At 42.0% G+C, this 24,231-nt stretch overlaps 2 protein-coding genes across 7 annotated transcripts in view; one reads left to right on the top strand and one right to left on the bottom strand.

The window, feature by feature from the left end:
- Positions 1 to 8,508, bottom strand: LOC118402049 (biliverdin reductase A-like). 2 transcript variants are annotated; one of them, XM_035799899.1, is made up of 7 exons: positions 8,352 to 8,508; positions 5,867 to 5,987; positions 4,751 to 4,870; positions 3,460 to 3,557; positions 3,183 to 3,290; positions 2,015 to 2,183; positions 1 to 1,825 (listed from the first exon to the last, which is right to left on the bottom strand). In XM_035799899.1, exons 1-7 carry the CDS (start codon positions 8,506 to 8,508, stop codon positions 1,546 to 1,548), a joined length of 1,053 nt encoding a protein of 350 aa, XP_035655792.1. In that variant the 3' UTR covers positions 1 to 1,545. The 2 variants fall into 2 exon arrangements, with proteins under 2 accessions (XP_035655792.1, XP_035655794.1); XM_035799901.2 differs by having other exon boundaries at positions 8,356 to 8,480.
- LOC118402050 (cytochrome c oxidase assembly factor 1 homolog) overlaps positions 8,502 to 24,231 on the top strand; it is a 36,630-nt gene continuing 20,900 nt past the window's right edge. Inside the window, exons 1-6 of one of the 5 annotated variants that reach the window (XM_035799904.2) lie at positions 8,502 to 8,594; positions 11,275 to 11,428; positions 11,554 to 11,705; positions 11,817 to 11,893; positions 12,030 to 12,184; positions 20,409 to 21,056. In XM_035799904.2, coding sequence (XP_035655797.1) covers positions 11,335 to 11,428; positions 11,554 to 11,705; positions 11,817 to 11,893; positions 12,030 to 12,147 — 441 coding nt within the window. In that variant the 5' untranslated portion in view covers positions 8,502 to 8,594; positions 11,275 to 11,334 and the 3' untranslated portion in view covers positions 12,148 to 12,184; positions 20,409 to 21,056. Of the gene's footprint in view, positions 8,595 to 11,274; positions 11,429 to 11,553; positions 11,706 to 11,816; positions 11,894 to 12,029; positions 16,849 to 17,797; positions 18,324 to 20,408; positions 21,057 to 24,231 lie in introns of those variants that run through there. The other 4 variants (XM_035799905.2, XM_035799903.2, XM_035799906.2 and 1 more) reach the window with 4 other exon arrangements.

Raw genomic sequence — 24,231 nt, forward strand, 5'->3', positions numbered from 1 at the left:
GACGATCAATCAGGCACACTTTATTAATATGGATACCAGCAAATTATGAATCTTATAGCAAACTATACCGTTACAATACACTCAAAACATGTAAACATTCAGGCATTATAATCCAATATAACAGCACGATTCTCCCTCCTCAACTGATAAAGAAATGTAATTTCCTCTCCCTATAAATTGCTACTAACACTACAGTGACACCCAGTTAAGTGTCACTGGGTAGTGTGTACTTGTGTGACACGGGATGGAACCATAGATATCATTAGATGGGACTGACATGGATGTTAACAATGGAGGAAACTGAGCAGGCCAATAAGGCACCAATTCAGTCTGTCAGCATCCCGGAATTAAATACAACACTAATTTGGAGACCATTGAAATACTGGTTTCTGTTGTGGCCCCATTCAGAGGGATAGTCACTGGGGAGACAAAGAACAGGAGGACTTATTCTACCATCGAAGTGCAACCTTAAGACTTTCTGGAGTGTACAGTTCAAGTTTTCACATACTCTTTTTTTGTGTTTGTCTTTTAAGTTTCATCACCATCAGCCATGCAAAAGTCGTTTTGAAACAGAGAGAAAAGGGGAAGGGAAGCGTGTTGCAAGAACAATCACAAGAGTGATTTATTTAGTGCTAACACCAGGGAGGTGTTTTCAGCCGTGGCGTCACGTCTTTGTAAATGAAAATGGCTCTTTATGGTTGAATAAATAGAATAAAGCAACACTGTCAATTTGTCAACACATGACAATACACTCCCCCTCCAAGGGATGAACATTAATCAAATAATACTTTAAAACAGATGTGCCAATTGCAGTCCAACAACATTTGGACAACTGAAGTTGCAGTGTAAATAACACACTTTCACCTGCCAGAGCTGTCGAAATATTCATCCGTGCCATATTTAGCTGAGGTATCAGGCAAACACCTATTGTAGAGAGTGAATGATTTGAACATGCAAGGATCAGTATGACACTGTTTTGCTTTCCACTTCTGAGTGCACGGTAGCTAAACAACATAAGCCAATAAATGTCATAAGATAAATAAGTAATGAACATATAAAAGCACCACCAGCTAATGCTAAAGCATCATGAGCTGTGTTCAACCACCAGAATGTTAGAGTACATGTAATGTAGATTCACTTGAATAAGTAACACAATGCAAACATCAAACTATTAATGGACCTTTCATCAATGTGAAGATGCAGTACATATGACGTCTGTTGTGAGTAACAGCCTAACCCTAATATAATAAGCTGACATGCCTTAGAGACCTATCTGTTTCTGAAAGGCATCGCACATCTCCTTTCCCTCATTTATGAATAAAATCCCTTAACATTGCAAAGACGTTGCGAGTGCGTCTGTCAGTAGTACAGCATGTTACAGTAGCTGTACTGTAGAAGGCTTATTTAGGGGCCGGATCTTGTGCGCTTGGACATCTACCAGTAGGCTGAGAAAAAAAAACATAATTTCTAGAAATCCTGGGAATTTTGGAAAAGTTACTGTAACTTTGCTGGGGCCCCCCGGTAGGCTGGGACCCCACTGTGTCTCTAGGCGTCCTGGGCTGATCCCTGGCCTTGCTGGCTCAGCTGCTGGATGCGGTCGGCCAGCTCCAGACAGTGGAGGACCCTGTGGCGCTCGGCATGGAGCTGGTCACGGGGGACCTGGCCCAGAAGCTTCTGACTGAAGAGCACCAGGTCCTGCATGAAGAGACCCACCGGCTCCCTGGCAGCCGGGGGAAGCTGGGTCATGGTGCATGAGTCAAAGCGGAAGTTGATATTCTTCACTCTGGGCAGGCCAGGACCCCGCTCCTCAATCCATGTGAGAGGCCTGTATTAAAACCACAACATGTTACAAGGAGGTTATAGTTAACCCAAAGTTTCAGGGCTGGACTACCAGTATTTTCTTTAGGTGTAATAAAGGCAATTATGTTTGAGGCTGGCCGAATAGCTAGGTTTGAGGTGTTGTGAAGGACACGTTATCTGATATTATTACTTGATTCTAATGTACAGTACATACTTCTGCTCTTTAGTCATGAGTTGAGTGGTCATCTTCATGTACTTGTTCTCCTGGTCTTCCTCCATGCTGGCAGCGGTGACAGACAGCTCTCCAAACAGATCCACCAGCCAGGTAAGCCGGGCGATGCCACTGAAAGCTGGAAACCCAAAGCCCGGCTTCAGAGGACCTCCTATCAGACGACACATAGGAACACTACAGTCAGAAGTAGTTGTAAAGGGACATGTAATCCATTGGCTCATTGTCAATCATCATCTGGTTACATTTAGGACTGGTTAGCACACATTTTGCATTGATTTTGTACTCATCACATTACAGGACATACACTGTTGTGGTGCATATATATATATGCATATATATATATATATATCACACCATAAAGCATAAAATGAACATGAACCATTGAAGTGAATTTCCCAAAATATACAGTTATATTTCATTTGGTGCTTGCTGCCTCCTACAGTCCAACTCCTAAAACTGCCCTGACTCAAATGTCAGACACTACTCCCTCTGGCTCTTCCACTCGCTCTCCGCTACGATTCTTAGTCAAAAGTCAGCCGCTATAAAATATTGTCTGTCATCTGAGGTTGTGTGGAGCGTTTCAAGTTGAGAACTATGATTTATTATTCAGTCACTGCTGCTTTAGGAGAAGCCCATTCATATGCATTAACTAACTTGTTCCCCAGCAGTGCTCTGATGAATAGAACAGTTAGTCCGCATCCCAAATGGCACCCCATTCACTATGTAGTACACTACCAATGACAATAGTGCACTATGTAGGGAATAGGGTGCTGTTTGACATGCACCTCTAGACATCATCAATAACACCCTGCCTTATTTCACACCAGAGATCTGTCTGCCTGCCTCACTCCACAGGCTGGCTCTCTTTCACATCAACCTAAATGGGTGTACTGTGGAGACTGAGAAAACAACATTTTACAAGTCACTTTGATGGGAGCTATACTATATCAAAAGCTCTGGAATGAAATATTTATTCCGAACCCTGTGACCTGGACGATGTACATCAAATTGATACATGTTATGCAGTTATTTTCTGTAACAAGTATTGTATTTTAGGTGATGTATCAGTGTTGTATTTGAGGTGATGCATCAGTGGTGCTGGGATTTTTGTGTATTTGTGCTTTACTCCCTGTCCCAGTCTGTCTCTCACCTGTGAAGTGAAGGGATCCTTCCTCCAGCTTTTTCCCTGCTATGTCCTTCTTCAGCTGCTTAAAGTCGGCTGTCAAGAGTTCTATGTGCTCCTCATGCAGGACCACTCCTAGGTACATATTAGACATAGAACATTAAATACATAGGTGATCAATACTAGTTAAGATACGCGCGTCTACTACATCATCCCCATAATGTCATCAATACTTCACCATGTCTTCTCTATACACTTCGAATTAACCAAAATAAATCTCTCCCAATGATTATGTCCAGCTCACCTTTTTCCTGAGCCAGGTCCCAGAGGTCCACGGCAGTCTTGTGTGTCATGGCCATAGGATATTCCACACAGACATGCTTCCCAGCTTCCAGAAATGTCCTGTGCTCCGTTAGAACATGCAAAATAGTATAGGATAATTGAGTTTGTTTGAGTAGCCAAGAAGGGTGTCAAAGAGACCTTGCTTCAACAGAACATGCAAAATTATGAAGACGATTTAAAAAGAGTTCTGTACTAGGGAGATGCACAACTCAAATGTAACTTAATATCCCAAACTTCCCAGTAATAACCGTTGGTCAATGTTTCAATAACCCAGGATGTTCAGAGTTTGGAAAACTTCACATTGACCACTCTTAAACTCCTTGTAACTTTCTCAAAAACATTCCAATTAAATTGACAACAAAAGAAGATAATGAAGTATCCTGTATGACAAAGTCGTTCAAGAACATTTCAGCCCCCCTTTACTTTTCCTTTCCTTTACAGTATGAAGGGCAGTACCTGCTGTTCCATTTAGACCGTTAGCCTGGAACTGTCTAGCAGTGAAACATGATGACAATGTTCTCAACACCCCTCATTAACCAGCCTAAAATAACTCTCCATTCTTTAACAGCCTGTCTAAGCCTCTCTGTACACTCCTAACATTTAACAGTGAGAGGGAGAGTAGAAAGCATCATTTAAGAGTGTGTTTTCGCTACAGTTTGCAGTCATAATGAGGGGCCCTTAGAGAGCAGGAGCCTTGGTCATGCTCTCCAGGGTTTGAGAGGTAGACATCAAACAGCTACACATATTGTAATCAGCTGTGGGAGAGGGAGGAGACTGCTCAGGATAATGTGAATGCCAGAGGAGCCCCTAGGGTGACATTTGTTGATACAGCTCCGGAACCGCCTCAGATGTTACCTGATCGATTTACAATGAAGCACCTATGAGGGTCAAGGACGATATCTTGAACAACTTGCTAAACTGTCGTGTTACTGTGTGTCCCAACGTTGTATAATACATAGCTTATAAACTACAACTGTTAGACAGTTTGTCTGAGGGCCTGGTAAATGGACCAGGCTCAATGAATGGTTAATTAACCTACAAACTGAGCCTCCGTGGACTGAGAAAGAAAAGCAACAGTGTACTGAAGCTTGACACGTGTTCCAGTGCTGACTCCTAGTGGTGATTTGTAACATGGTGAAACTATAGCTCTGTTGTGTAAGAGCACTTCAGACAGAAACAAAACTGATGACGGGGTAACTAAACAACTACCAAAGAGGACCGTCAGAGACATGGGGTCAGTGAGAGAGTTTTACCTGATGTTTTCCTCATGCACAGCGTTTTCAGTGCAGACGAAGGCCACCTTTATGTCATCTCTCCTCAGGGCATCCTCGATAGTGATCTGTTTCACTCCCTGCTGCTCCTCTAGGGTCCTCCTATGGGAAGACAGCACTAGAGTTGTATTCAGTAGGGGAAAAGTGACTTGAAAAAACATGTCAAGAGCACAGTTGAATTGTTCCGTTGTGTAAAGGTTTGCTACAGTGTGCACGACTCAGGCAACATGGTCATCCACACATCCCAGCTGCTGCCTCTATGATCGAGTACAGGACAGGTCAGAGATTATATATCACCATTAAACAAGATCACGTAATATGATTTTAATCGCTTCACTCTACAATATTGAAGTATTACAAAAGTAAAAAAGCGCACAGTGAAAAATGACAGGCGACTGACCTTGACTCCAGTGCTTATTTATTTAATATTTTCAGTGCAACAAAGGTCATTGCACTGCAAATATACACTGAGTGTACAAAACATTAAGAACCCCTGCTCTTTCCATGACAGACTGACCAGGTGAATGAAGGCGAAAGCTAGCTATGATCCCTTATTCATGTCACTTGTTAAATCCACTTCAATCAGTGTAGATGAAAGTGGGGGAAGACACGTTAAATAAGGATTTTTAAGCCTTGAGACATGGACAGCTTGGAGCATTTCCTCTCTCTCTCCTATTGAAAAAGCTACGGTCCGGTTGAAATATTATTGATTATTTATTGTAAAAACAACCTGAGGAGCTACTACAACAATTGGATACCACGAAATTGGGGAGAAAAAGGGATACATTTTTTTATTTTTTATTAAATTAAATTTAAAAAACAAGCTAAGCTGTGTTTTGCTATATTGCACTTGTGATTTCATGAAAATTAAATATTTTTAGTATTTTTATTTGAATTTGTCGCTCTGCAATTCAGCGGATGTTGACGAAAATGATCCCGCTAAAGGGATGGGTGCGCCAAGAAGTTAATACTAGTTGTTCCTGCCAAAACCAGCACCTGGACACACTGCTGTGTTTCTATTTATTTCGTATATTGCAACCATTGTTTTTCTCTTGTTTTTTTACTGTCAGCAAACAATGAGATGTCTTGGTGCCTCACCTGGAAATGAAGCCTTTGACACTGAGCTTCTCAGCTGCACTGGAAGGCAGAGGGGCTAGCATGTCCCTGATCCTCACAAAGCCTGCTGTCCCGATGCCCACCACTACTGAACCAAACATGTCTGACAGCAGAGAGGAACAGGGAGTTGGGAAGGAAATGGTTGGAAAGAAACCAGTGTCTTGCTCCTTTCAATTCTGTCAAAGCCAACATACAGTGCATTCGGAAAGTATTCAGACCATTTGACTTTTCCTCATTTTGTTACATTATAGGTGTTTAGAAATGTTTGCAAATGTATTAAAAATATAAAACCTTATTTACATAAGTATTCAGACCCTTTGCTATGAGACTCGAAATTGAGCTCAAGTGCATCCTGTTTCCATTGATCATCTTTGGGATGTTTCTAGAACTTGGAGTCCACCTGTGGTAAATTCGATTGATTGGAAATCATTTGGAAAGGCACACACCTGTCTATATAAGGTCCCACAGTTGACAGTGCACGTATGTGCAAAAACCAAGCCATGAGGTCGAAGGAATTGTCCGTAGAGCCCCGAGGTAGGATTGTGTAATGTCAGAACATTTCTGCAGCATTTAAGGTCCCCAAGAACAGAGTGGCCCCATAATGATAAAGTGAAAACAGGTTTAGAAATTTTAGCAAATGTATTAAATACAGAACTGAAATATCACATTTACATAAGTATTCAGACCCTTTACGCAGTACTTTGTTAAAGAACCTTTGGCAGCGAGTACAGGGTATGACGCTACAAACTTGGCACACCTGTATTTGGGGAATTTGTTCCCATCTTCTCTGCAGATCCTCTCAAGCTCTGTCAGGTTGGATGGGGAGCGTCGCTGCACAGCTATTTTCAGGTTCTCCAGAGATGTTCAATCTGGTTCAAGTCAGGGACTTGTTCAGGGACTTGTCCCGAATACACTCCTGCGTTGTCTTGGCTGTGTGCTTAGGGTCGTTGTCCTGTTGGAAGATGAACCTTCGTCCCAGTCTGAGGTCCTGAGCGCTCTGGAGCAGGGATCAAGGATCTCTCTGTACTTTGCACCGTTCATCTTTCCCTTGATCCAGACTAGTCTCCCAGTCCCTGTCACTGAAAAACATTCCCAGAGCATGATGCTGCCACCACCATGCTTCACCATAGGGATGGTGCCAGGTGTCCTCCAGACATAACGCTTGGCATTCAAGCGTTATGGCATTCTGGCCAAATATTTATTGGTTTCATGAGACCAGAGAATCACCGAGTGCGCTGTCATGTGCCTTTTACTGAGGAGTGGCTTCCGTCTGGCCACTCTACCATAAAGGCCTGAGAGTGCAGCAGAGATGGGAGAACCTTCCAGAAGGACAACCATCGCCACAAAGGTACTCTGGAGCTCTGTCAGAGTGACCATCGGGTTCTTGGTCACCTCCCTGACCAAGGCCCTTCTGGTCAGCTCTAGGAAGTCTTGGTGGTTCCAAACTTCTTCCCTTTAAGAATGACGGAGACCACTGTGTTCTTGGGGACCTTCAATGCGGAAGAAATGTTTTGGTACCCTTCCCTAGATCTGTATCTCGACACAATCCTGTCTCGGAGCTCTACGGACAATTCCTTCATTCAACCTCATGGCTTGGGTTTTTCTCTGGCATGCACGGTCAACTGTGGGACCGTATATAGACAGGTGTGTGCCTTTCGAAATCATGTGAGTTCAAATGAATTTACCACAGGTGGACTCTAATCAAGTTGTAGAAACATCTCAAGGATGATCAATGTAAAAGGGATGCACCTGAGTTCAATTGAGTCTCATAGCAAAGGGTCTAAATACCTATGTAAATATGTTTGTGTGTGTGTGTGTGTGTGAATACATTTGCAAACATTTCTAGAAACCTGTTTTCACTTGGTCATTATGGGGTATTGTGTGTAGATCGATGAGGGGAAATATATTTAATCCATTTTAGAATAAGGATGTAAGTTCACAAAATGTAGAAAAAGTCGAGGGGCCCGAAAACTTTCCGAATGCACTGTATTTCCAGGACTTATCTAATGTCTTTGTGCAATGTGCACAGCTGATGAAGGCTTCCTTCCTATCAGACCTAAAATGGTGCAGTGTAATAATGAGTACACTAACGTTAGCTATCATGGTGGGATGCCCCGCGACCCCGCGATAGCTATATACATCTCAAGGTATCCATATTACAGATATATAAACTAGAACTAGGGTGGGGTGCTGATCATTACAAATTACAAATGCAAATCATTACAAATAATAGGAACATTCGAGGTCTCCATTGATTTACACAAGTAACTTAAAAATTAGACAAGGAATTTCATAATTGACATGAAAATGGTAAGTCTATGTTCTGCATGACATCAAGAATAAATACAGTAACACACGTACAACTTCACGAATTCCCTGGAAACAATGCGCAATGCTGTCCTTGTTGAATGAGTTCCACATTCAGCACTAATTAAAACTGGTTTACATACAAGCATGATGTCCTTACCTACTTTCTGTATTGCCCTCGACGACAGTAAATTGACGCAGATGACTCGCTTATGTGAATAAAATGCTACTGTCGAGCTCTTGTCGCTGTGATATAACTGTGTAACAACTTTCATAACACTTTTTTTTTCAAGACAGCTTGCGTGTGACGTGTACATAGAACGTGAAGTTTCATCACGTGATATGGACGTCTCGCCTCTTATGTGGTTGTACGTTTTGTTATAAAAACAAATTACGACATTCGGTAATTATTATATTTTCGTTCATTTACATAACGTTTACATGTATTTTAAAATGTATGGATGTGTTTCAGCCAATGACTGGTTTCAGCTCAAGCAAGCTTTAGGTTAGATTTAGGTTTAGGCAGCAATATGGCGACTCCCATAAATACAGCATGAATGTCCTCAGTTCAGTCTCTAATTGAACTGTTGTTGTAGATGACATTCTGAATTATATTTTTAGAGTAGTGCATGTTCCTCTAAATTTAATTTGGTCGTAAAAGTCTTCGTACGAAATGCCTACACCAGGCTACAAGAACGTTTTGCTTGAATGAATTTCCAAGGCTGCGCTACAGTGCTATCCTTGGTTGCGCTTACCCCCAAAATACTAATTACACTTTGAATACCCTAGATGGCGATGTCACAAGAAGCCTAACCTATAACGTTAATGAACAAAAATTGTAACGCAACAATTTCAAAGATTTTACCGAGTTATAGTTCATATAAGGAAATCAATCAATTGAAATGCATTAGGCCCAAATCCATGGATTTCACATGACTGGGTAGGGGCGCAGCCATGGGTGGGCCTGGGAGGGCATAGACCCACCCACTTGGGAGCCAGGGCCATCCAATCTGAATTGGTTTTTCTCCACAAAAGGGCTTCATTACAGACAGAAATACTCCTCAGTTTCATCAGCTGTCCGGGTGGTTGTTCTCAGACAATCCCGTAGGTGTTAGGTGATTGCTGGATGTGGATGTCCTGGGCTGGCCTGCTTACACTGGTCTGTGGTTATGAGGCCCGGTTGGGCGTACTGCCATATTCTCTAAATCAACGTTTGATAGAGTAATTAACATGAAATTGTCTGGCAACAGCTCTGGTGGACATTCATGCAGTCAGCATGCCAATTGCACACTCCCTCAAAACTTGAGACATCTGTGGCATTGTGTTAAGTGGCCTTTTATTGTCCCCAGCACAAGGTGAGCCTGTGTAATAATCATGTTTCAATAAGCTTCTTGATATGCCACACCTGTCAGGTGGATGGAGTATCTCGGAAAAGGAGAAATGCTTACTAACAGGATGTAAACTCATGAAACATGGAACCAACACTTTTTATAAGTTGCATTTCTATTTTTGATCAGTATAGATTGACACTAATATGAATATACTGTAGGGGATCATTTTAAGAAATACAGTGCCTATAGAAAGTCTACACTCTTAAACTGTTTACGTTTTGCTGTCAGAAAATTACATCTAAAAAGGATTACGTTACATTTGTTTTCATACAGATCTACCTACTCTACTCTACATTTTCAAAGTGATAGAAAGCCATAGAACATTTTCCAAATTGGATTAGTATCTACCCCCCTAAGTTAGTACTTGGTGGAAGCACCTTTGTCAGCTGTCACAGCTGTGAATCATGTCTAATGTAATCCCTTTTTAAATTTCATTAAAGGCAGAAAAATGTGAAAACGGCTCAAGGGGGTGTAGACTTTCTATAGGCACTGTATTTTGGGCAAATTTGTACCTGTGTACAGGTCTTAAGTGGGTTCTCAGGGTAGTCTTGTGTTTTAAGTAGTCTTGTCTTGGCTTTCTCTGCTCCAAGACACTGGACTGTTACTCTCTCCCTGCCCACTTTAAAAAATATATATATAAATAATGCCCTACCCAAACCTCGTTCTTTCATTGTACAATTATAGGCCTACTGCACCCAGTCACACAGAATGTGGTCAGTAAAAGAGGAAATTGTCATTTTAATGTCTGACCTACCCTTAAAATTAAAATCCTTAGTTGCTACATCCATTTTTGTACTTATCAGATAATAAGGCTATGGATTATTGAGGAATATGACTAATACATGCCTCATGAGCTTACTTAATGGTCGTACCCCATCAGAACTTAAAATATAAGCTTGTTTTAGGCCTAATGATTGTAAGCAATGTAAATGTCAACACTGTATAGCCTCAAAACATTGTTAAATCTATAATTATGTTTATCTTGGATGGTCAGTCCTTGCATCCATAGCTATGTCTATACATTTGAGAGTAGTTACATTTCTACAGGCACATCACTCAGCTTTTTACTAAAACACAGGCGGGGCGACCCTTTGTTATTGTTTCAACTAAAGATCTTAGGTTTAAAGGGATAGTTCACCATAATTAGAAAGAAATATATTGGTTTCCTTGCCCTGTAAGCAGTCTATGGACAAGGTAGGACACAAATCCATGCTTTGATTTAATCTGTGCTTCATGTCAAAATCATACTAAAGTATAAAAAAAAATGTATTGTGTAACTCAATGAAGTTACTTACAGATGATGTGGACATGAAGCACGGAAATGTTAATAGATGTACCATTGATTTACATTGGATTTGTGCCAAACATGCTAACAAGCTAGCATTTAAAACAGTGGCCAAGTAAACAAAACCAAAGCATGGACTGCTGTCCATAGACTGCTTACAAGGTAAGGAAACCAATGTAATTTGGGTGAACTATCCCTTTAACAAAACAGATTTGATAAAGACGACAATAAAGAGTAACAGATCCAAAATAAATATGATTATTTTATGAGTTGGATGATCAATTGTGCAAATAATCTGAATGTATGCTCCTTTTGACTCAAAGATTCTGATGAAATGTGGGATGGTTTTGTGGAATTTGTACATTTTGGAGAACGTCTTTATAACTTGTATGTCTGTCATCAAACAGTCCACTCTCCAGGATATTCTTGTCACTGGTACCGTGAGTTTGCTACTCTAAGCAACAATCATGAGGGTCTCCACAAGCAAACTCCAGCAGATGGCCATCTACACCACCTTGTTGACTGGTGCTGGATGCGGCACAATGTATTACCTTCTGCAAAGTACGTATCACTCAGTGTAGGTGTTGCCATGGATAATTCATGGTTCTTTAATGTTAGAAAGTGAATGAAAGCAAAATGTGCTCATGTAAATATTTCTGCCTGCCACTCTTTGTTTTCTTTGCTAGAGAACTTCTCACGGTCGGACTACCACCGTCTTGCCCTGGAGCAGCTGAAAGCCAACCAGACAGCCATGGACAGTCTGGGAGCACCACCCCTGAAGGTCCACAACATCCACCTGTCTGACCGACACAACCGGGTGGAACCTTACACGGCTGAGGTAGCTCTCTGAGGGTCATTCCTCCTGTATGGGAACCAACTAGGAGCATCACCAGCATTACCATTATCCATCACTGTGTGTAAGATATTAATATTACTTTTTATGTTTCAGATCAAAATCCCAGTGACAGGATCTAAAGATGGTGGCTACCTCTACACATCCTCAGTAAGAGACCCCCAAACACTTGGGTAGGTACTCTTCATCAATATTATTCTATATAAATATAGAGGAAATTAGAGGAAATTGATTGATCCATATAATGCAATTGAATGCTGTTGTTCATCATACAGTAAGTACCCTTCTCTCTTTCCCTGGTGCCACTAGGTGGAATTTAACGCAGGCAGTGCTGCAGCTTAGAGAGGGTCAGCGTATTGACCTTCTCACATTCACACCACCGCCAAATAAGACAGAAGGACTTGAGACAGGCAACTGGTCCTCCTGATCTGCTCACCAGTCACCAAAACTACAGTGTGATGAAGGTAGAACTGCTACAATTGTCCCCATGTCATCAGGCATGGTGTCGCCATAGTTTTATGAATTGAAGTGTCATAGTCATATTTGAAAAAAGCACCAGAGTGCAGTGCGGGACACTTATTTAGACAAAAGGGCATACACAAGCTGCCTCTTGGTTTGGAATAACCACAGTAATGTTGATGATTTGACCAATGTTTATCGATGCTACTGTGTACATAACATTTACATACAGGGAAAATGAAAAAAGTGCTACGTCCATAAAATGTCATGCATATTCAATTTGCTCAGCGCTGTCCTGAGTAAAATGTTCATCCTACTGGTGAGAATGAAAGGACAATAACAGAGCAGCAATTGTGTCATATGCAGTGGTAAAAAAACAACAGCGTATTCCTAGTATAACATTTCTCCAGATGAATAATGTAAATTGGCAGTGTTGGGGAAGCTGGGGAAGCTAGTCTGAAAAGAGTTTACCAGCCACCAATTACTTCACACTGGAAGAGGTTAAGTAAACTATATTACTCAATCTGCAATGGCATAGAATATAAATAGCAAGAACAGATAACTCTGTAATAAGATGTTAACAGAACGTGTAATTTATCCTATTAAACACAACAAAAAATGTTGTTTCAGGTGAGAATTAGCCAGGTCTGAAAATTAAGGAAATTCTTGCCTACTTCACCCATATTTTATTTTTGCAAAAAAGAGTAGTGTTTCATTCCATTAGTTACCTACACCACTAGATGGCAATAAAGTAATTAACTATTGAAAACACTACAAATATTTGAATTTAGTTGCACTACCACAATGTGCAAAATGTAGTTTAATTACTAACTGAACCACATTTAGTTCAGTACACCCCAACACTGGTAATTGCTTAGTCCAAAGCCATATCTTAATATCCATCACTTGAGAAACATTTAGGCAATGGTTCCAGTTGTACTGTACAGTATCTGAACAACCAGAAATGTTGTCTCCCAAGGAGGTATTGTTCTATGTTTTCAGATTGATTTATTCGGATGTGACATTTTACAGTGAAAATGAGATCTTTAAAACGTGGAAAATAAACAGTCAAATGGCTTTATACAAGTTATGATAGCAAAATAAATTGTACTTGTGAATTCTGAACATACTGTATGAACATTAGGAAAATAATGGCAAATAAGCTAAACATGAACCACAATATTAAACAGAAAGTGAAAGAATGGGGAACCAAACAAACAACGTCAGAAGTTGAATTCATTGAAATGCAATGCAGGCAAACAGAGATATATTTTGGTTTGTGGAGTACAGACAGTGTGGTGTGGTAAACAATATACAATCAGTAAAGAGTCCATCTACAGTAGAAGTGCTCATACCCATCTATCAGAAGATTATCTTCTGTAGGGAGCTGAATGACTCCTCGAACCTGAATCGCTTGGAGACGGCCTTCGCATCCTGAGACAGTCTCTGTGTCGGGCATCATCATTTTGCATTATCCTATGGTGTAGGCAGCCACTACTATCAACTCATAAACAAACATGAAAATGCACATCCTGAGGCTGTGTTCCTAGTGGCCAGTGATTTTAATGAAGGGAAACTGAAATCAGTTTGACCCCATTTCTACCAGCATGTCACCTGTGCAACCAGAGGCGACAAAACTCTAGACCACTTTTACTCCAGAAATGCATACGAAGCTCTCCCCTGCCCTCCCTTCAGCAAATCTGACCATAACTCTATCCTCCTGATTCCTGCTTACAAGCAAAAACTCAAACAAGCAGGAAGTACCAGAGTGGTACAGAAGTGGTCTGACAAAGCAAAGTAGCTGACTAAGCTACCAAACTGTTTTGCTAGCAAAGACTGGAATATGTTCCAAATTAATCTGATAACATTGAGCTCTTTAACACATCAGTCAACGGCTTCATTAATAACTGCATCAACGACGTCATCCCCACAGTGAACGTACATATACAGTGCATTCGGAAGGTATTCAGACCCGTTGACTTTTTCCACATTTTGTTACATTACATCCTGAATCTACACACAATAACCCATATTGACAAAGCAAAAACAGTATAGACATTTTTGCAAGTGTATAAAATAAAATAGAACATCACATTTACATAAGTATTCAGACCATTTACTCAATACTTTGTTGAAGCAGCGATTACAGCCTCGAGTCTTCTTGGGTATGATGCTTCAAGCTTGGCACGCCTGTTTTTGGGGAGTTTCTCCCATTCTTCACTGCAGATTCTCTCAAGCTCTGTCAGGTTGGATGGGGAGCGTCTCTGCACAGCCATTTTCAGGTCTCCAGAGCTGTTCAATCGGGTTCAAGTCCGGGCTCTGGCTGGGCCACTCAAGAACATTCAGAGACTTCTCCTGAAGCCACTCCTGTGTTGTCTTGGCTGTGTGTTTAGGGTCGTTGTCCTGTTGGAAGGTGAACCTTCACCCCAGTCTGAGGTCCTGAGTGCTCTGGAGCAGGTTTTCATCAAGGATCTCTCTGTACTTTGCTCTGTTCATTTTTCTCTCAATCCTGGCTAGTCTCCCAGTCCCTGCCGCTAAAAAACATCTGCATAGCAGGATTCTGCCACCACCATGCTTCACTGTATGGATGATGCCAGGTTTCCTCCAGGTGTGATGCTTGGCATTCAGGCCAAAGAGTTCAATCTTGGTTTCATCAGACCATAGAATATTTTTTCTCATGGTCTGAGAGTCCTTTATGTACCTTTTGTTAAATTCTAAGCGACCTTTCATGTACCTTTTACTGAGGAGTGGCTTCCGTCTGGCCACTCTACCATAAAGGCCTGATTGGTGGAGTGCTACAGAGATGGTTGTCCTTCTGGAAGGTTCTCCCATCTCCACAGAGGAACTCTGGAGCTCTCTCAGAGTGGCCATCTCCCTGACCAAGGCCCTTCTCCCCCGATTGCTCAGTTTGGCCAGGTGGCTAGCGCTAGGAAGAGTCTTGGTGGTTCCAAACATCTTCCATTTAAGAATAATGGAGGCCACTGTGTTCTTGGGGACCTTCAATTCTGCAGAAATGTTTTGGTACCCTTCCCCAGATCTGTGCCTCAACACAATCCTGTCTCAGAGCTCTGGACAATTCCTTCAACCTCCCTCATTGCTTAGTTTTTGCTCTGACATGCACAGTGTCACTGTAGGACCTTGTGTAGAAAAGTGTGTGCCTTTCTAAATAATGTCTAATCAATTGAATTTACCACAGGGGGACTCCAATCAAGTTGTAGAAACAACTCAAGGATGATCAATGGAAACAGGATGCACCTAAGCTCAATTTCGAATCCCATAGCAAAGGGTCTGAATACTTATTTAAATAAGGCATTTCAATTGTAATTTTTTTACTACATTTGCAAACACCTGTTTTCACTTTGTCGTTATGGGGTATTGTGTGTAGATTGAGGGAAACATTTATTTAATACATTTTAGAATAAGGCTGTAATGTAACAAAATGTGGAAAGGGGGAAGCGGTCTGAATACTTTCTGAATGCACTGTATCCCAATCAGAAGCCATGGATTACAGGCAATATCCGCACTGATCTAAAGGCTAGAGCTGCCGCTTTCAAGGAGCGGGACACTAATTTGGATGCTTATTAGAAATCCCGCTACGAACTCCGACAAGCCATCGAACGGGCAAAGCATCAATATAAGACTAAGATTGGATCCGACTACGCCGGCTCTGACGCTCGTCGGATTTGGCAGCGCTGCAAACTATCACGGATTACAAAGCTGCCCAGACGAGATAAATACCTTCTATTCCCGCTTCGAGGCATGCAAATATGAACCATGCATGAGAGCACCAAGACCTTCAAACAGGTTAACCTTCACAAGGCCGTGGGTCAGACGGATTACCAGGACACGTACTCGGAGCATGCGCCGACCAACTGGCAAGTGTCTTAACTGACATTTTCAACCTCTCCCTGACCCAGTCTGTAATACCTACATGTTTCAAGCAGACCACCATAGTCCATGTGCCCAAGGACGCCAAGGTAACCTGTCTAAATGATTATTGCAACCCACACACTCACAGATACGTACACTGACTCTCCAACACACACACACATGCATATTGACGCCACTCACACACAGTTTTGTTTTTCTATCCTTTTGGCGACCAAAAAATGTGTTCACTTTCAAAAATCCTATTTTCCCCTTAGCCTAACACTATACCTAACCCTAACTTCTAAACCTAACCCCCAACCTTAACCCTAATTGTAACCCTAAATCAAGTCAAATGTATTGGTCACATTTGTTTTAATGAACCTGAGCCTAAAATATAATTTTTCCTCATCGGGACTGGCGAAATGACCCTACTTCTCAGAATTTTCCTTTGAGGACTTCTGGTACCCACAAGGATAATGAAACAAAAAAACACACACACACACACACACTTTTACACTGCACATTGACTCTGTACTGGTACTGCGTGTAATATAGCCTTGTTATTGATATCAATTGTGTTATTATTTTCGAATGTTATTTTCTTACTTTTAACGCTGCATTGTTGGGAAAGGTCTCGTAAGTAAGCATTTCACAGTAAAAGTATACAACTGTTGTATTTGGCACATGTGACAAAAGGTAGTTCCGCGCTATTTACTACCGAAGTGAGAAAATGCTCATAATCTATTGTATTGTAGATGTCTCTGACCAAATAGTATGAGATAAATTCAATTCACAATGATGACCGTTTTTCAGAGCATTTCTGTTTGGTTTTTCTCTCTCGTGCACTGACGGACCACTCAATAGTGCAGAGAGTGATGCTTCAAAGTCACGTTCCCTCACATTCCAATTTGTATAGATTAGAGCTACTAGCCAAGTTAGCCAAGATATCACTTACTGGGCACTTTCAAAATCGAGATGAAAACATGAATACAATGTAACACAAACTAAATGTAATATGGTCAGAACTATAAATATCTCAGAATGAGTACTGCCGTTGACATACAGCAGCCCCAACACAATTATTAACACAAATATTCACCCACAATCCCACATCTGATGGTATTACATTTTCAATAAGCATTTCAAATATCCTCTCTTGGACTTGTGCAGTCATTGATTAGACATGTCAGGAATTAGACTACAGTCATTTGAGAGCCAAAATGGGCCAGTGAACAAACATATTGCATCATTGCACATGCATTTTCAAATGAATGAGAAAGTTCAAGGCAAAGTTCACCAATGTTAAGATGGTGACCGTCAAACTATTCAATGTCTGGAATGCCTTGAGCTTTATATTGAAGTCATTGGACTAATAATGAAACTAGTCACTGGTCCTAATGGTAGTAAGAAGCTGCAGGTTTCTGCCATCCCTCTAGCCTGCTCTACTCTAGTCAGCGAGGCATTTCAGATGCTTGAGCAGGGTTTAGGTTTAATTGGATTACCCTCCTACTCAGGCAGAGGGAGACAGGTGTTTTTTCCAACTCACTGCACAATAAATCCCCCATTCCCTGCAGTGGGGCTTGGGGTATTCACCGTTAGGAATGTGAGTGGCAACTTTCTTTCTGTAAGTTGCTGACTCTCCTCAGCTCTTACATTTTAGTAATTTAGCATATGCTCTTATCCAGAGAGACTTACAAAAGTGAGTGCATACATTTTCATAACTTTTCTTTTCTGTGTACTGTTCTCAGCCGAGCAAAGCAGGAGGAGGGACCTTGCTCTGCAGTCCTGACCTTTCCTCCTCTTCCTCAGGAACATGGCTGTGTTCTCCATCCCTGTGCTCTTCTCCACACACCTCTTCACTATGGCAAACCTCCCCCTGGAGAAAGATAGGGGACTTAACGTTGAAGGACAAGCCTTAATAATGAGCACACTGCCCCTTACAACAGGATCAAAACACATAGGACTACAACGTGATGAACCATTTCTTAATAGGTCTTAGAGAAGGCTAACTATAGTGATGATATTATTATTATATTATGATAGTGATTGTTGATGTTGATTGTTGATTATACATTTTAGTGGATAATCAAGATTGTAATTTACATCCAACTGGTCTGTCTTCCCTTGATTAGAAATGTATAGTGAAATTGAATGATTGGGAAATGGGCAATAAGGTGGCACAGACCATCGAAAGTTGTCATGGTCACTGAATAGGTCTTTGTCTCCCTGCATTCCTTCATGATTCAATCATTATTAAACCAATGCGACCTTCAAGCTCACCTAACCATTCATTTTAATTACCCACTTTAATTCCCAGAAAGAGAGCCTGGGTTCATCAATGACCTCATGCAGTATTATTGGCTGGCTAGCTGTCACATTGTGGCTCCCGGCTTAAGGCTCCAAAGACTGTCTCTACCCTCAGTTTATCAAGTGCAGTGAGATTCAGGAGTCAGCAAATCAAGTTTTCATACATACACAAGTAAGGACTATAACATATATCTAAACTATCTAGCATAAGGCCATACCCAATACTTGAACATAATTACAAGATGTTTTCCAACTGTTGTAAATAAGTGTGTTAGTAGTAGTAGGTTCCGAGTAGGGCCATCCATGCCTCGATCCAGTTATTCACAGAGTTATGTCTCTAGCCTTTAGCCCTGGCTGACGTTGTAAACCCTGACGCTGATAAACCCATTGATGGTCTCAGTGAGAGTCACACTGAGGACCAGGTGCATGGGCTCTCAGCTGTGTGTATATGAGAAAGTGATTATAAAGCACAGGGTAGGTGGGTTAAGGTGAGAAGACACTCAGCCCAAACAGGATCACTCTCACCACAAATTAATGATCTTGAAAAAAAAACAATAACTTAATATATATATTTAACTGACTAAGTGTTTACACGACTACCTGGACAAAATTGGCCCTGGCAAAACGTCCATGAGGGACTAAATTCTGCTCATTCCCAAGAGGCCTGATTACAGCACTCAAACACATGTTATAAAGCCTGTGTGACTTGTAACTTATAAAAATGAAACTCCCACAAGCTATTTTACACATGGCCACTCATACACACATGGTCACTCCTACACACATGGTCACTCCTACACACACACACAAACACACACTTAGATACTACTGCACTGTTGGAGCTAGGAACACAAGCATTTCACTACACCTGCAAGAAGATCTGCTAAATATGTGTATATGACCAATACAATTTGTTTTAATTTGACACACACACTTTGATAAACTAGCACAGAAGAGCGCTAATGATAAGTCACTCGTGTGTTTCCCCAACATCTCCTGGTTAAAGGTATGGTATGCAGCTACGAGAGGTCTGGCTCAAACTGGATTACAATATATTACCTCTGAATCGCAGACAGCTTGGCAGCCCAATTAGCATGGCTTAGCATACTCCTCTGTTGCACTGACCAAATCAAATGTTATTGGTCACATACACATGGTTAGTAGATGTTAATGCAAGAGTAGCGAAATGCTTGTGCTTCTAGTTCTGTGCAGTAATATCTAACAAGTAATCTATCAATTCCACAACAACTACCTAATACACACAAATCTAAAGGGGTGGATGAGAATATGTCCATAGAAATATATGGATGAGTGATGACCGAGCGGCATATGCAAGATGCAATAGATGGTATAAAATACAGTATATGCATATGAGTTGAGTAATGTAAGATATGTAAACATTGTTAAAGTGGCTTTATTTAAAGTGACTAGTGATCCATTTATTAAAGTGGCAAATGATTTTAGTCTGTATGTAGGCAGCAGCCTCTCTGTGTTAGTGCTGGCTCTGTTAGTGATACTATGTTGACTAATTACATTATTTAAGGGAATGAACTCACACTAGTACTGAACCTGGCCAACTGTAGTTTACAACTCAACAAGTTATGCACGGGAAAAGATTGTAATACTGTAACTTGTCTCAGCTGTCCAGATAAACCATGAAAAAAGATAAATCGATAAGAGTGCTAATCAAAGAGTGTCCATGGTTTTGGAATAGATTACATGCTTTTGTCCATGCTTTGGCATGACAAATCTCCTGTGACTTCAGTTCTCTTTATTTTCGGTATGTCAATGGCCAGATTCACTTGCCAGTCTTGCACCCACAGCTGGGGAAAATGACTAGTCAATGGGGATCTGTAATTGTATTTCTTTGTAAATTATTAGATGGACATACATCCACTGGATGGTGCCTGAAGTTGTTACCACATTGAACATTGATTGAAAAGGACAACCATGCACTATGATTGAAAGCATCCCAAGTTAGTTATTAGAATATTATACACCAGGCAGAAAATAGCCTGTAGCTTTTTTAATAACCCCCAACCTCTTTGCCAGGTATAACGTTGTACAGGTCCTGAAATGGCTCTGTCCTTGATTGGGGTTTTGATGCTGTCCAGAAGAAGCGCAGTGGCTCCCCGGTTCGTCTCGACCTGAGGGTGGCTTCTCTCGTTGATGATCCATGGACTGGCTTGTGGAATCATTCTTGGTTAACTTGATGAATACTCTGTATACAGAAATGCGCGCTGTTGTGAGCGTAACAAAGTGTCCTTTCTTTTACTGCGTTTTGGAGAAGTTTTCCAGTTAGGGCATTTCTGACCAAATTTACAAATGTAATTCTAGCCAATCACCCTGTGTTTAAGTGTCACGTTCTGGCCTTTATTTCCTTTGTTTTGTCGTTATTTAGTATGGTCAGGGCGTGAGTTGGGGTAGGCAGTCTATGTTTGTTTTTCTATGATTTTGGGATTTCTATGTTTTGGCCGAGTATGGTTCTCAATCAGAGGTAGGTGTCATTAGTTGTCTCTGATTGAGAATCATTCTTAGGTAGCCTGGGTTTCACTGTTGGTTTGTGGGTGTTTGTTTCCGTGTCTGTGTTTGTTCACCACACTGGACTGTTTTCGGTTTCGGTTATTCACATTACGTGTATTGTTTTTGTATTTCATAGTGTTCAGTGTTTTTGTTATTAAAAACGATCATGAACACTTACCACGCCGCATCTTGGTCCTCCTCTCCTTCAACGGAAGAAAACCGTTACAGAAACACCCACCAACCAAGGACCAAGCGCCGTGGTAACAGGCAGCAGCAGGAGAGGCAGCACTATTTAGAGACATGGACTTGGGAAGAGATCCTAGAGGGGAAAGGACCCTGGGCACAGCCAGGAGTATATCGCCGCCCCAAAGAAGAGCTGGAGGCAGTGAAGGCTGAGAGGCGCTGGTATGAGGAGGCAGCACGGCGGCGCGGATGGAAGCCCGAGAGTAAGCCCCCAAAAATGATTGGGGGAAGCACACAGGAAGTGTGGCGAAGACAGGTAGGAGACCTGCGCCAACTTCCTGTGCTTACCGGAGGGCGAGAGAGACCGGGCAGGTGCCGTGTTATGCTGTGGAGCGCACGGTGTCCCCAGTGCGGGTGCATAGCCCGGTGCGGTACATACCAGCTCCTCGTATCGGCTGGGCTAGAGTGGGCATCGAGCCAGGTGCCATGAAGCCGGCTCTACGCATCTGGTCTCCAGTGCGTCTCCTTGGGCCGGCTGTCCAGAGCTGCTAGAGTTTCACGCCTGTCCAGAGCTGCTAGAGTCTCCCGCCTGTCCAGAGCTGCTAGAGTCTCCCGCCTGTCCAGAGCTGCTAGAGTCTCCCGCCTGTCCAGAGCTGCTCGAGTCTCCCGCCTGTCCAGAGCTGCTAGAGTCTCCCATCTGTCATGAGCCGCCAGAGACACCAGTCTGCAAGGAGCCGCCAGTCTGCAAGGAGCCGCCAGAACCGCCAGTCAGCCAGGATCCGCCAGAGCCTCCAGTCAGCCAGGATCCGCCAGAGCCACCAGTCAGCCAAGATCTGCCAGTCAGCCAGGATCTGCCAGAGTCGTCAGCCAGTCCGGAGCTGGCCTTCAGTCCGGAGCTTCCCTTCAGTCCGGAGCTGCCCTTCAGTCCGGAGTTGCCCCTCAGTCCCGAGCTGCCCCTTAGTCCCGAGCTGCCCCTCAGTCCGGAGTTGCCCCTCAGTCCGGAGCTGCCCCTCAGTCCAGTGGGGCCATTTAGTAGGGTTGCCAATCCTAGGTCGGCGGCGAGCGTCGCCGTTCCTAGGAGGAGACTAAAGCGGACAAAGACTGTGGTGAAGTGGGGTCCACGTCCCGCACCAGAGCCTCCCCTATAGGTTCAGGTTTTGCCGGAGTCCGCACCTTTGGGGGTACTGTCACGTTCTGACCTTTATTTCCTTTGTTTTGTCGTTATTTAGTGTGGTCAGGGCGTGAGTTGGGGGTGGGCAGTCTGTTTTTCTATGATTTTGAGATTTCTATGTTTCGGCCTAGTAAGGTTCTCAATCAGAGGCAGGTGTCATTAGTTGTCTCTGATTGAGAATCATACTTAGGTAGCCTGGGTTTCACTTAATTTTTGCATCGCCCGGTCCGGGGCTTGCTCATTTTAGACCATTCCATTGGTCGTAAAATAACATCTCCACCCACCTTGGGCAATCTTGGAAAACAAAACATTTCCGAGTTAAAGGAGCAGGGAGGAGGCTTGAAATGGAAGGAATTCGATGTCCCTGGCATGCCCCTTGTGAACGGGGTTAGCATTAATTGTATTAATTTTGAAACCGGGCCTCCCGAAAGTGAACCGGGTACCCCTGTCAAAGACAAAAGTGAGGTATGTCAAGCACGTGGAGTAATTAGTTAAGATTGTGTTTTCACATGCATAAGGGTTTTCTCTTTATTAAAACGTATATCGCTTTACCTGCCTTCCCAAGGAAAACTACAAAAATGGTAGCCTAATGTATAACCTATTTGATAGAAAATGTATGTTTTATGTTTCTGAACAATGCATCATGCTGTTTTGTTGACATTATGGCCCGGTGTTGGTCGATTTGACCCAGTCCTCCTCCCTCGCTTTTTTTGCACAGTGAGGTGAGGAGCCATATCGCAGTTTACCCCGGTTCAGTCTCATAGAACTCCCACCTTGATCTCATTATGTAGGTAGCCCAGGTTGAGTAGCTTCAACGGAAACACTACACCCAACTGAAAGATGAAATAGGATTGATGGTCATAGGAACAAGCATTAACAATTTCTTTATTCACTTTTAAAAAGTCACAAATTTGACTTTGAGTCAAGTAATGCTCTTGGGCTGATGACTTGCTATAGCCGATAGCTGTTTATGTTCTTTAAAATATGAGAAAAGGATATTTGATTTGTCTATAAATAAGCCTATTGTTGTCTTCAATGACAAAATAAAACGTCTCTATCGAAATAGTTTACAATTCACTTTAGTTAAAGGGGCAATGCAGTCATGCAGATTTCTTGTTTTTTATATTTCCACACTATGAGGCTGGAATTATACTATGAAATTGTGAAAATTATGATAATACCCTTCAGTGTAAGAGCTGTTTGAAAATACTGCCTGAAATTTCAGCTCGTTTTGCATGGGTGGAGTGATATCACCAGGCAGCAGAGGTGGCACCACAGGTCACCTGATGGTAACCAGGTAAAACTCAGGAACCTAGTAAGGTTTGCCCTACTGCCTGGGGCAAGTGAACCAAGCAGTCGGACAAGTTAAGCCTTCTCTAAAGTTGCCCCAGGTGATTTATTTTCACTAAAACAACAAAACTGTAAGGAATTCCAGTAGACGAAGCCTAAAACGGATCTTTCTGGCTCATCCCCATTGTTTAAGTGAAAGAATGACCATTTATGGAATTTGAGATATCGCATTAAAGCACAGTTAACTACTATAACTCCCACCTTGAGCCAATCAGTGTAATTGTGTAAATGCCAGAGCTCTATGGCAAGACACATCATTCACTCAAGTTTTGTCAAAATTGGCCCAGTGTTGTCTGAGATATTGCGTGTGACTAATAAACATACAAACGAACATACAGGAGACAGATCCACTGTCCCTTCCCTGATTTCACAGTGGGGGACAACAATCACAGTAAGGTACTTAATTGTTACCCAGAAATGATTTGATATTGAGATAAAAACAGCTGCATTGGACCTTTTAAGAGGCATTTTAAAAGGGTGTTTCTATATGCAGAAACGCTGATGCAGGCATAGGTCAATTCAAAAGTCTTTGTAATCTAAAATCAAATCCACTCCCATATGAGATTACTATGATCTTACCACAGATGAAAGTTATAATTATTAGTTATAATAATCTTTGACCGTAGTGTCAATAGTGCTTTATTACGC

The sequence above is a fragment of the Oncorhynchus keta genome, chromosome 23 (genome assembly GCF_023373465.1).
Source record: "Oncorhynchus keta strain PuntledgeMale-10-30-2019 chromosome 23, Oket_V2, whole genome shotgun sequence".
Lineage (NCBI taxonomy): Eukaryota > Metazoa > Chordata > Actinopteri > Salmoniformes > Salmonidae > Oncorhynchus > Oncorhynchus keta.

Bases quoted from the DNA above. Each gene is read 5' to 3' on its own strand.
- LOC118402049 (XM_035799899.1), bottom strand. From the start codon at position 8,508: ATGTACACGTCACACGCAAGCTGTCTTGAAAAAAAAAGTGTTATGAAA. The intron at 3,291-3,459 runs GTGAGCTGGACA...ATATGTACCTAG, and splicing joins GGACCTGGCTCAGGAAAAAG to GAGTGGTCCTGCATGAGGAG. The intron at 2,184-3,182 runs GTGAGAGACAGA...GTCGTCTGATAG, and splicing joins AGGATCCCTTCACTTCACAG to GAGGTCCTCTGAAGCCGGGC.